An 11,249-nucleotide genomic window follows, 5' to 3' on the forward strand; every position below is an offset into this window, starting at 1 on the left:
AAGAGTGAGGACTTGAGTAATGTTTTCCTCAGTGGGCAAGCTTCAAGGTGGTGCAAACTGTGAATATGCTCCATTGCCTACTGCTTGGAGTTTGAGTCCCCTCAAAAAGTACCTTGGGAAACAATTCTGACAGTGTCTTTCCAGAAAATGAGTCATGCAAACCCTGTGTGGTCAACAGAAGTCGTCAGCCCAGTGGTGGCTGGTGATGTCGATGAGAGTCTCAGACATTTGGGTTTTCAGAGTCTTATTTTTTTTAAAAAAAAAGTTGTTTTTAAACACTTTGTTGAATTTGCATGAAAGTTTACAAACCATACTGGGTTTCATTCAGTCATTCAGATGCTTTTTGTTTTATAAAATCAATTAAAGTTAACTGATAACAGTTTAATGGTGCTCTGATAACCTATTGGGTAAGGCAGGCAGTTCAAATGAGACAGTTACCCTGTGGGTAACCCAGAGGCAGGCAGTTCGAATCCTAGAGCTGCTCTGTGGGGGAATGATAGGCAATCTCCTCCTGAGTGATTTACAGCCTCTAGAAACCTGATGGAGGACCGGCTGAGAGTCAGTGCAGATTGCACCAGTGAACAACAACAATGTGATTCATGACAGTGTCTCATCACACCCTTATTGTATATTGCCTTTCCCGTTACCCAGCATTTGGAATAGGAGATAAAGCCACCTGTGGCAAGACAGCCTGCCTCAGACACACTGTGGCCATCTGCTCCGTGCCGTCCCAGCCCCCGTCCCCCCGACTCCGCTCATTCGGTGTCCCGCGGGGCTGTCCTACCGTGGCGGGTCCTGGAGCTCGTGGTCAGCCCCTGCCTTCCTCCCCAGGTCTACCTGTCCCTCATTCCCATCATCAGCGGCGTCCTGCTGGCCACCGTCACGGAGCTGTCTTTTGACATGTGGGGGCTCCTCAGCGCGCTGGCAGCCACCTTGTGCTTCTCCCTTCAGAATATCTTCTCCAAAAAGGTACTGGGTCACAGCTGGGGCATGTGTGGTGGGTTGGGGCACACAGTTGGCAGACAGAATGGGAAGACAAGAAGAGATTTCTCCATGCTGGCGTGGGAAAATCCTCCTTGCTTGTCTGCTGGCTTTCTGTTTGTCAAGTGTATTGTTGTATTTTTTTTTAATGTAGTTTATGAAGCAAACTGAAAAAGGAAAGCCCAAAATCAAAAACCTTCGAGGCCTGAAAAACACTGTGGCAGACCCTGTAGGGGGTGTTGGAGGTGAATGAGCCTGCTCCTTGCCCATGCACTTTCCACGGTGCTGAGCACAGTCCCAGATCTGTCCTCCAAGGTAGTGCTCCTTTCTCCTTCCTGGGTAACAGAGACGTGCTGTTACATCTCTGCACCCACCCCTCATGCGTCCAGGCAGTTCATCCTATTAAAAGTCAGGCAATTAATAGGAAAATTGGTGTTATGCAAAAGTGAAGGAGGACCACGTCAGGTCACAAAATAGAGTATGACGCCATCATTGCGTAACCACCGAACCTCTGCGAATCACGGCCCAGCGAAGGGAGCACATCACCTGAACTATCCCAACCAGTGTCACTCTCCCCTCACACCTCCCCATTCATTTCTGCCAGACGTACGTCATTAACAGGTCAGATAACAAAGTAGCTGATGAGTGAGGAGCAGGTGTCTTTTAAAATCTTACTTTGTTCACTCACCATAAATGCTTCCCCATGTCATTAAAAAGTATTGCTCTTAACTGCTTCAATAATTATCCCCTCCTCAGGTGCCACAGTGAAGGCCGTCTGATCCTTACTGGACAGACAGGTTCCCAGCGGTTCATTGTAAATTACGCAGTCGCAGATATCTTAGCGTATAACGTTTTCTTGCTTTTAGGTTCTCTTCTAACGATACGTTTCCAGTTCTTGGGTCAGAGAGTATGAGAGCTGTATGGCTCTTGAAATACTTTGTCCTTAAAGGTGATACCAGTTCATCCTCAAGCCAGCAGTGTTTATGAATGCCTCATGTGCTGTAGCTTCACAAGTGTTGTTACTGGTTCTCTGGATTTGGGTTTTTTTTCTTCTCATCCTTCGCAGCACTTGTTCTGGGCTCTAGTTTCTGTCTCTTGTAAGTGCACTTGGAAGTTCAGTTATCGAGTTGGAAGTCAGGGTCATTGTACATTCACTCTGTTTGGGGCCCGGGGCCCCTTTTCCGGCCATGATTTTGATCGGTTTATAAAGGGTCTTCCTCCTGCCAGGTGTTGCGAGATTCCCGGATCCACCACCTCCGGCTGCTCAACATCCTGGGCTGCCATGCCGTGTTCTTCATGATCCCCACGTGGGTTCTGGTAGACCTCTCGGCGTTCCTGGTCAGCAGCGACCTGGTAAGTGGGCCGGCCCCAGCCAGTCACCCTTCCGACGAGTCTGAGTTGCTGCGTTTATCGGCGTGTCACAGCCCAGAGTTGACAGCTGGTGCTGGCGCTCTGATGCTGAGCTCATTGTCATGACGAATGTTAAGTACACCTGAGGGGTTCGATCCCCTTCAGTGGTTCCCTCTCCGTCGCCCTGGAATTCCACAGCTGATGGCTGTTGCCGTGTTAGCAATGGTGTCAAGGAAGTGGCTGTGTGAGGGGCCCTTTCCTGTCCTGACACATCTTCAGATCTCACTCAGACATTGAAAAAGAGCTTTACTCAATGGCTTTACTCATGTTGTCTCTGTCCACGTGTCAGTCTCCCCACCTTCTGCAGCAGTGGGCCTCTGAGAATATACTAAAAACAACACAGGTGATAGTGGTAAGAAAGGCTACAGTGGCTCCTGTAGGTTGTTCATGGTCAGAGGGAAGGGTGAGGGGCTTCTTGAGGACTTACTGTAGGTCCACTCAACTCTTAACCTGAAGGGACCCTCTGGTGGCCTCGTGGTGAGGAGTTTCCTTGGCAACCCAAAGGTTGGCGGTTTGAATCCACCAACTGCACCGTGGGAGAAGGATGGCAGTCTCCTCCCATGTGATTTACTGCCTCTGAAAACCTGCTGGAGGGTCAGCTATGAAGGGTCAGCTGTGAGTCAGTTCTGACTCAGCGGTACATAACAACAAACCAGAAGTTGGCAGTGCACACTCAGCAGCACTGAGGAGGAAAGGGGTCTATGAGTCTGTTATGACTCGATGGAACTTAACAACAACAACAACATTATTTCTGTTTTTATCATACTTGCATCCTTGCCACATTTCATATTATTTTTCCTATGAGATTTGTTAACAGCTTTAGTTTCTTGGCTCCATAGTCAACGCTCTTAGTACCAGCAGCCAGAAAATCAAAAGATGAATTGCATTGGGAAAGTCTGCTGTCAGCGACCTCTCTAGAGTACTGAGAAGCACTGATTTCAGTCTGGAAACTAAGGTGAGCCTAATCAAGGCTATATTGTTGTTGTTTGGTGCCATCGAGTCGTAGGGGACTCATAGCGACCCTATGAACAAACAGCCTGAGCACTGTTCATACATAGAGTTTCCGGAAGCAAGCCATTTCGGAAGTAGATGCCGCTCCTGCTTCCAGGCTATAGTCTTCACAATTACTTGCTATGTATCAGAAAACTGGACAATGACTAGAGATGGTAGAGAATTGATGCCTTTGAGCTGTGGTGCTGGAGAAGAGTATTGGATATACCATGGACTGCCAGGAGAACAAACAGGTTCATCCTAGAGAGGGTGAAACCAGGCTGCTCCTCAGAAGCAAGGATTTGCCTCCCCATTTCGCCACAGGTAACCCACCTCTTATGTGCTAGTTGACTCTCAGTGTGTCTTTTTTCCAAATAAGAGTACATTCATGTGTACATTCATCCCTTCTTACACAGGAAGTCACTTTTGATACACACTCTGCCATAACTTCTACGAGCCAAACCATGAATAAGGATGGTAGAAGAATCAATGCATTTGAGTTGTGGTGTTAGAGAAAAGTGCTGAATATCCAAAAGAACAAAGAATTACGTGTTGGAAAAAGTACAAACAGAGTGTTCCTTGGAGGCCGAGTTGATGAAATCCCGTCTCACATATTTTGGGCATGTTGTTAGGAGAGGCTACTCCGTGGACAAGGACATCACGCTTGGAAAGGTGGAAGGAGGGCCAGCAAAGGAGAGCAAGACCCTCAGTAAGATGATCGATGCAGCGTCTGTGTCAGGGATGATAAAGATGGCACAGGACAGAGTTCATTTGTTCACAGGGTCGCTATGAGTAGTGCTGAGTAATGCTCAACTCGACCCCACTTACCAGCCGCAACACCTTGCTCTCTTCATCGTGCGTCCTGGGTGGACAATGCTCTGTATTCACGCATCATACGTTTTGCTAGGTCTTTTAATTACAGTATTGTTAACAGGCAGGTGCCCACTCTGCTAGACTTTTGAATGTATAGCTCCACCAACAGTGTGATGTGCACATGGAGACGCGTGTTTCATAGACTCTCACTGAGATCGCTTTTCTTGTATTAATGTGGATTAAATGTTGTGTCCCAGCAATGTGTTGGAATCCTACCTACCTCCTCTACCTGTGGAAGAGTCCCTGAGTGATGCAGAAGTTCAAGCACTGTACTACTTACAGACTGAAGACTTGGTGGTTTGAGCCCATTAAGGGGTGCATCAGAGGTAGTCTTGGTGATCTGCTTCTGAAAGGCATAGCCTTGAAAACTCTGTGGATCACGTGGGGTCATCATGGGTCGGAATCCACTGGAGGCGAACAGTGGCACCTGTAGATAGAATTCCATTTGAGAATCAGATTGTTTTCTTAATGAGGCCACATCCATGCAGAGTATATCTTAAGCCTGTTCCATTTGAGTGATGAAAAGAGAGGAGAAGTCGCAGAAGCTGGAAAGCACAAGTAAGGGAGAGACGGATGCACGTGGAAGTGGAGAAAAGAAGCTGGGTGAAGCGAGGACTTTCTCCCGGAGGGGACAGAGAGAGCCTTTCCCTGAAATCAGACTGGTAGCCGCCGGTATTGTTCCTAAAGCCACCCATTTGTGGTATTTCTGTCAGAGTGGGCTGAGGAAATGAAATACTTGATGGCGACAGTGTATCTTCTTCTTCTTGTTAGGTCAAGTTAAATACGGCTCATAGTGACAGCATGACCAACAGATTTGAACCCTGCCCTCTCATGTGCCACCCTCACCGCCCTCCCACATGCTCATGCCCATTGTTAGAGTCACTGTGCCACTCCGTCTTCCTCTCTTTCTCTGGCCCTCCTCCTTTTCCCGCATGATGTCTTTTCCAAGGACTGGCCCCTCCTGACAATGTCCCTAAAATATATGAGACCAAGTTTCACCATCCTTGCCTCTAAGGAGCATTCTGAAGCTTCCAGCGTGTACCAGAGGCACCTGAACATCTGAGGGAGGGGCCTTTACAGTCACAGGAGCTGTGCTTGGGACGCAGAATCCATGGCTGTCAAGTGGTCACAGTGACGCTATAAGACAGTAGACTTGCTCTGTGGTTTCCAAGTCTCCAGCCTTTACTCAAGGCTATGAACAGAGCCTCGGGAGACACTAAATGCCTGACCTTTCTGGAATTGTTTTCTAAAGGAGGAGAGAAAGAATTCTTTAAAAATATTCATGAGGAAATAAGGCTTAAAGATTTGGCAAATTTTACAAAAGACATATCTACAGGTTCTCGAAACTGAACTCTAAGCAGGATTGATTCATATCCAGACATCACCATCCAGCTTCTGAAAGTTAAAGACAGAAATAAAATGTATCTTGAGCTGGGCAGGGGGAAATTATAGATTTACTCATGAGGGAACAACAGGTTCAATAACTACAGATTTCTCAGCAGAAACTGTTGAAGACTATAGAAAAGTGGAAAAATTTTGAAGTGCTGAAATGGAAAACCTATCAGCCTAGGAAGCCAGCAGCAGTGTAAAAGAATGGAGCACCACTGTCCACACAGGGATCTGCAGATTTTGTGGCTCAGTTGCAGCCACTTGGTGCCTTGGCAGAGGACTGCGTGCCCTCTGCCCACAGTGCTGGCCCTGTGCTCCCATCTGAGCTGTAGGTGGTGGCAGGATGGGCACCCTGATGCCCTCTTCAGTCAGCCTCATGTTGGTGGCCCTGCTACAGCGGGCAGGCAGGAAGGAGTAGAGGCCTGGGAGCAGTGCACGGCCCTCCAGGAACCAGCCCTAAAGAGAAGCTGTATGCCCATCACTCAGTGCTTCACCAGCTGCCTGGTCTGGCCTGTCTCCGTGTCCGGATAGCAGCTGGGCTCTTTGGGGAACATCCATGTCCTCCCTAGCTGCATCATCCTGGCTTCTAAGACCCCTCCCGTTAATCAGAGCAGCCCCGTGCCAGCAGCGGCCAGAGGATGACTTAGGTTTTGCTGATAACGTTGCTTTTTTTCTGTTTGGCTTGAGATGTTTTTAAAGCAAGGGTTGGGAAAGCTGAGCAGAGGGAACTCTCTGGACGTTGCGTAATGCCTTCGTCTCTTGGAGCTGCTGTAACGGAAATGCTTCAAGAGAGTGGCTTTAACGAACAAGTTTATTTTCCACAGCGCAGGAGTCCAGAAGTCCAAATTCAGGGCACTGGCTCTCGGGGGAGGCTCCCTGTGGTGGGGGTGTGCTTAAGGGGGGTAATCCTTGACTTGATTTCTTTAGGATTTTCTCAGTGTTCCTTTGGCATTTCCACCTGGCTTCTGCCTTACCCCCTGTGTACTTCAATGCCAAATCTGCTCACTTCATATCTTCAAAGTCATTAGGTTTAAGGCCCACCTGCACTGACACAGCCAGATGAACAGAGCAGAGAACACTGTCTTCCCAGATGGAGTCACGTCACAGGGATAAGGGCTAGGATTCTGGCACCTGTTGGATGAACACAGTTCAGTCCAAACAACAGACTCAGAATGGTCTAGCAGCTTCCTGGGGGGCTCCCATCACAGGGAGTGTTCCTAGGCCCCGGTTCTGTCCATGCTGAGGATTCCTCTCCCCTCCACGTGGAGCATGGACTATCCATTCGTCAGTCCTCTACTGAGCCACAGCTCCTAGCCGATGGCTTCCTGGGATGAGTGAGGGCATTGGTCACCTCTCCCTCAGGCACGGGGAAGGGGGGCTTCATCTCTCAGAACCTCTGCCATTTGTCACAGGATCAGGACGATTATGCCTCTGGTGAAGTATCAGGAAGGTCAGAGGTGATACAAACACTGAGTGCTTCGCTGCTAACAAATTTGACAATTTTATTCCACTCAGAGATACCACAGTAGAAAAGCCTGGCTCCCACTTCTGTTAGCTTGGCCATTTGGAACCCAGACGTGTACAGCTTAAGACACAGGTTTTCCTGGAGTCAGGGAGGTTCAAAGTCAGCTGGTTTATCGTCACACAAAGTGTTCTCTTCCAGCTCAGGGATCTGAGTAAGCTGCTTAATTCCTGCACCCCGTCTTCTAGCCCTTTGTCCTGTTGTGGGTTGACCGTGGAACTGCGGTTGTCCCTCACACGCTGTCTTGTTCGCCCCCCTGCAGACCTACGTGTCCCAGTGGCCCTGGACACTCCTGCTCCTGGCCATCAGCGGCTTCTGCAACTTTGCCCAGAACGTCATCGCCTTCAGCATCCTCAACCTCATCAGCCCCCTGAGCTACTCGGTCGCCAACGCCACCAAGAGGATCATGGTCATCACCGTGTCCCTCATCATGCTGCGCAACCCAGTCACCAGCACCAATGTCCTGGGCATGATGACGGCCATCCTGGGTGTCTTCCTGTACAACAAGGTGAGCTGGGGAGAGGTGGCCGTGCCAGGCAGTGCTGATGAGGTAGCGGGAAGGCCCGGGATGCCCGGCCTCGGCTGTGCTGCTTGGCAGGTTGTGATCTCCGCCGTGGCCCTGGGTCGGCACGGGCCTCCTTCCCTGTGTGATCTTTTGAAGCCAGGGCATGTCAGTGTTGTGATTATGAGGTGTACACGACGCTTTGACAGCTAAGTAGCTGAAGATTTCTCTGCGTTTAGTGTGGTGTAAGCTCTGGTGGCCTAGTGGTAAGAAGTTGTGCTGCAGTTCTGAACGAAGGCACATAGTTTGCATCCCCCAGCTGCTCCGTGGGAGAAGGATGGGCAGTCTCCTCCCAGGCCTCAGAATACTCCCTGGACAGTCAGCTGTGGGTTGGTTCCGACTCAGTGGTATGCAGCAACAACAGGGTGCATAGAGGAGCCTGGATGGTGGGAAGAGTTCGAGTGTAGGATTGTCTGCTAAGTCAGAGGTTGGCAATTCAAATCCACCCAACCATTCCTTGGAAGAATGGCTGGTGAACTGCTTCTGTAACAGAGACACCCGAGAAAACCCTGCAGAGCACTTCTGTTCTGCACCCGTGGGGTCCCTGTGAGTCAGGCCAGCTCAGCAGCAGCCGACAGAGTTCTGGTGAAGGTTTGCTCTCAGCTGCTGGACAGAAGGTTAGTGGTTCCGATCGCCCAGTGGTGCCACAGAAGAAAGGCTCGACCGTCTGCGTGCATGAGATGCAGCCAACAAGAAGCCTCTTTGGAGGCCTTTCCACACTGTGTGTAGCGCGGGTCATCAAGGGTCGGCTGACTCAGGGACAGCGGATTTTAAGGTGCAAGTTGACGGCTAATAGGACTTGAATTCAAGCCCTTCTGTTCTTTTTGGGTCTGTTAACTGTTGGCCATGCCTGCGCCCTGCTCTGGGCCAGACTTGTCCATCTCTTTGAATAACTGGTTGGTTGAATTGGGAGCCCGCTCTGTCCTGTGAGCCTCTCCTGCAGAACGGCCATTGCAGCATCTGCCACCACCACCACTGTCTTTGTCCACTGTGTCCCACCACTTCTGGCATAAACTCCCCAGCCAAAACTCCCTCCTGCATCTAATAATCCCTAATAATCTTTGGTGTCTAAATATTTGCATCCTTCCTATAAGCTAGATTACATGCTGTTTGCCCTTTTATGACTGTTTTAATACTTCAGGATGTTTTCAGGGTTCACCCGTGGAGTAGCCGAGGCTGGGACTTCATTCTGGTTTCATGGGTCGATGTCACTGTATGAGTGGACCGTGTTGTGTTTATCCATCCGTCTGTCGATGGGCATTTGGTGCTCATGAAAAGTGCAGTGAGCACGGGCGGGTGGACGGGTTTCTGTTTGTGTCCCAGCTTTCACTTCTGCTCCTACAGCGGCAACTGCTGACTCACACGGAGCGCCTGTGTTCAGCTTCGCAGGAACCGTCAAGCCGTCTTCCAGGGCGACCACACCAGTGGACAGTCCCACAGCAAAGGGGGAGGTTCCTGTTTGTCCCCCACCTCGCTGACTCCTTCTTCTTTCTGTTTGGGTTGGGTTTTTTTCCTTGGTTGTTTGTTTGTTTGTTTTAATTTTTTTATTTATTTATTAATTTCAATGAACATTTACAGAGATTTTGGATTTCCATTCATTCACTGTTGCACTTTTTTCCCCGCCCACCCCACCCCCATCCCCAGCTCACTCTTCTCTTTGAAAAGTAAAAGCCATTTGGGTTTTTTGTGCTGTTCTCATTTTTAGAGTGAAGTGTTGTCTCACAGGTTTTCTGGTGCATTGCTAGTGGCCAGGAACCACTCTGGTGGCGTAGTCCGTAGGGGGTTGTGCTGCTTACCCAAGGCAGTGCCTCTCCTGTGGTTCGAATCCACCAGCAGCTCCATGGGAGAAAGATGGACAATCACTTGTGTGATTTACAGCCTCTGAAAACCCACTGGAGAGTCAGCTACGATCCAGTCCCGGCTCAAAGGAATGAGTGGGTTGGTTGATAACAGCTAACGGTGGGCCTCTCTCCGTGCCTGTGAGCCATCGCATAGCCTTTTGGGGTCATGACTGTTCCAGACCTTTGGACATTTTTCAGTTGAGTTATTTATTTTATTGTAGATTTGTGGTTTTGTGCTGGGTGATTTTCCGTTTCTCTTTCCCACGCAGACCAAGTATGATGCCAACCAGCAAGCGAGGAAGCACCTCCTGCCCAGCACCACAGGGGACCTGAGCAGCAAGGAGAAACCCCAGAACGGCCTCCTGTTCCCCCAGCACACGGACTATCAGTACAGCCGCAACAGCGTCCTCACAGACCACTTCCAGTACAGCCGGCAGAGCTACCCAAACACGTACAGTTTGAACCGTTACGATGTGTAGAGGCGGGAGCTCGGAGCTCCTGCCCGCCACCCCCAGCACTACCAGAAGCTTCTGGCAACCAGTGACTGTGAAGTCGAAAGGGCAGTGCAGAACCATGGGGTGGCCCAGCTCCCGGCCTTCTGTGCTTCCCTGGGCAGCGGGAGGACCAGCAGAAGCCGGAAGACTCAACAGGCAAGGAGTGGAGGAGGCCCTGGGAGCATTAGTAAATTAACTCCAGCACAGAGGGACCCACTTTTCCCCAGGAACCCCGGCGGCCATTCACAGTCAAGGGCAAACTGTTCTCTCCGTGCAGAGCAGTTGGCATCACGTTCCTGTCACCCAGCTCCTTGGCTGAATTGGCGCTGGCCCAGATTTACCGAGTCAGGAAATCGCTTCTCCTCGGCCCCTTCCTGCCCTTGCCAGCAGCACAGTAGGTGTCCCCTCCAGGGTGGCAGGGGGAGCGAAAGCAGAGCAGCTCACTCAGGTGGCGAGGACCCTGCAGAAACCCTGCGCGGTGTCTCCTCGTGGCGGTTCCTGTCATCCGTGTTCCGTGTTCAGTCCTGGGCTGACTCGGGGACAGTTGGTGGGGAGGAGCTTGCTCTTTTCTAGGGATATTTTATAGTTGTGTGTTTTTATGTGTTGGTCTCCGTAGGGGACCTGTGAGGACTGGCTTGTGGATGGAAACTCCCTTTTTTTATGGTTCAAAGCAAACAAAATTCCTCCCGGGGAGGTCTGCCACATTGTGGTGTCAAACAGGAAGCAATGAGGGCTTGCCAGGCTCCCCTTATATGACTCCAGCTGTTGAAATGAATCAAGAATACGACCTCCATGTTTGTATACTAGGCGAGACCACAGCGTTTTGGCTATGTGATCTGGTTTTGTGTTACTTTATGTTTGAATGAGAATCATGTTGTGGGCTAGGAGAAGCGAGACAGCAGCATGCTAGGCTTGGCCTTGCTAAATCAGGCTCTGGCTGAGAATGAACAGGAGTTCTGGCAGTATCATGTCATCAGAAAGGTGGCAGGTACCTCCTGCGGGCTGGGCTTCAGGGAGGGACCGCCAGTGGGCAGGGTCTTCAGGGATGGGAGCATTCTGTGCTCGGCACTGTCCCCAGCCTCACAGATGGTGCTGGTGCTTGGGGAGAGCTAGTGGCAGATGTGACAGGGACTTGCCCCTTCTCCTGGCAATGGGCACGTTTCCCTATTTGGAGAGAGAGAATCATG

At 50.3% G+C, this 11,249-nt stretch overlaps 1 protein-coding gene across 1 annotated transcript; it reads left to right on the plus strand.

Moving 5' to 3' along the window:
- Nucleotides 1–834: 834 nt before the first annotated feature.
- On the plus strand, nt 835–10,047 carry SLC35E1 (solute carrier family 35, member E1). The gene is made up of 4 exons (XM_006898277.1): nt 835–969; nt 2,209–2,334; nt 7,428–7,673; nt 9,838–10,047. Exons 1-4 carry the CDS (start codon nt 901–903, stop codon nt 10,045–10,047), a joined length of 651 nt encoding a protein of 216 aa, XP_006898339.1. The 5' UTR covers nt 835–900.
- The last annotated feature ends 1,202 nt before the right edge of the window (nt 10,048–11,249 follow it).

This window comes from Elephantulus edwardii, unplaced genomic scaffold (genome assembly GCF_000299155.1).
Source record: "Elephantulus edwardii isolate Elephantulus edwardi_28Jun2011 unplaced genomic scaffold, EleEdw1.0 scaffold00226, whole genome shotgun sequence".
Classification (NCBI taxonomy): Eukaryota; Metazoa; Chordata; class Mammalia; order Macroscelidea; family Macroscelididae; genus Elephantulus; species Elephantulus edwardii.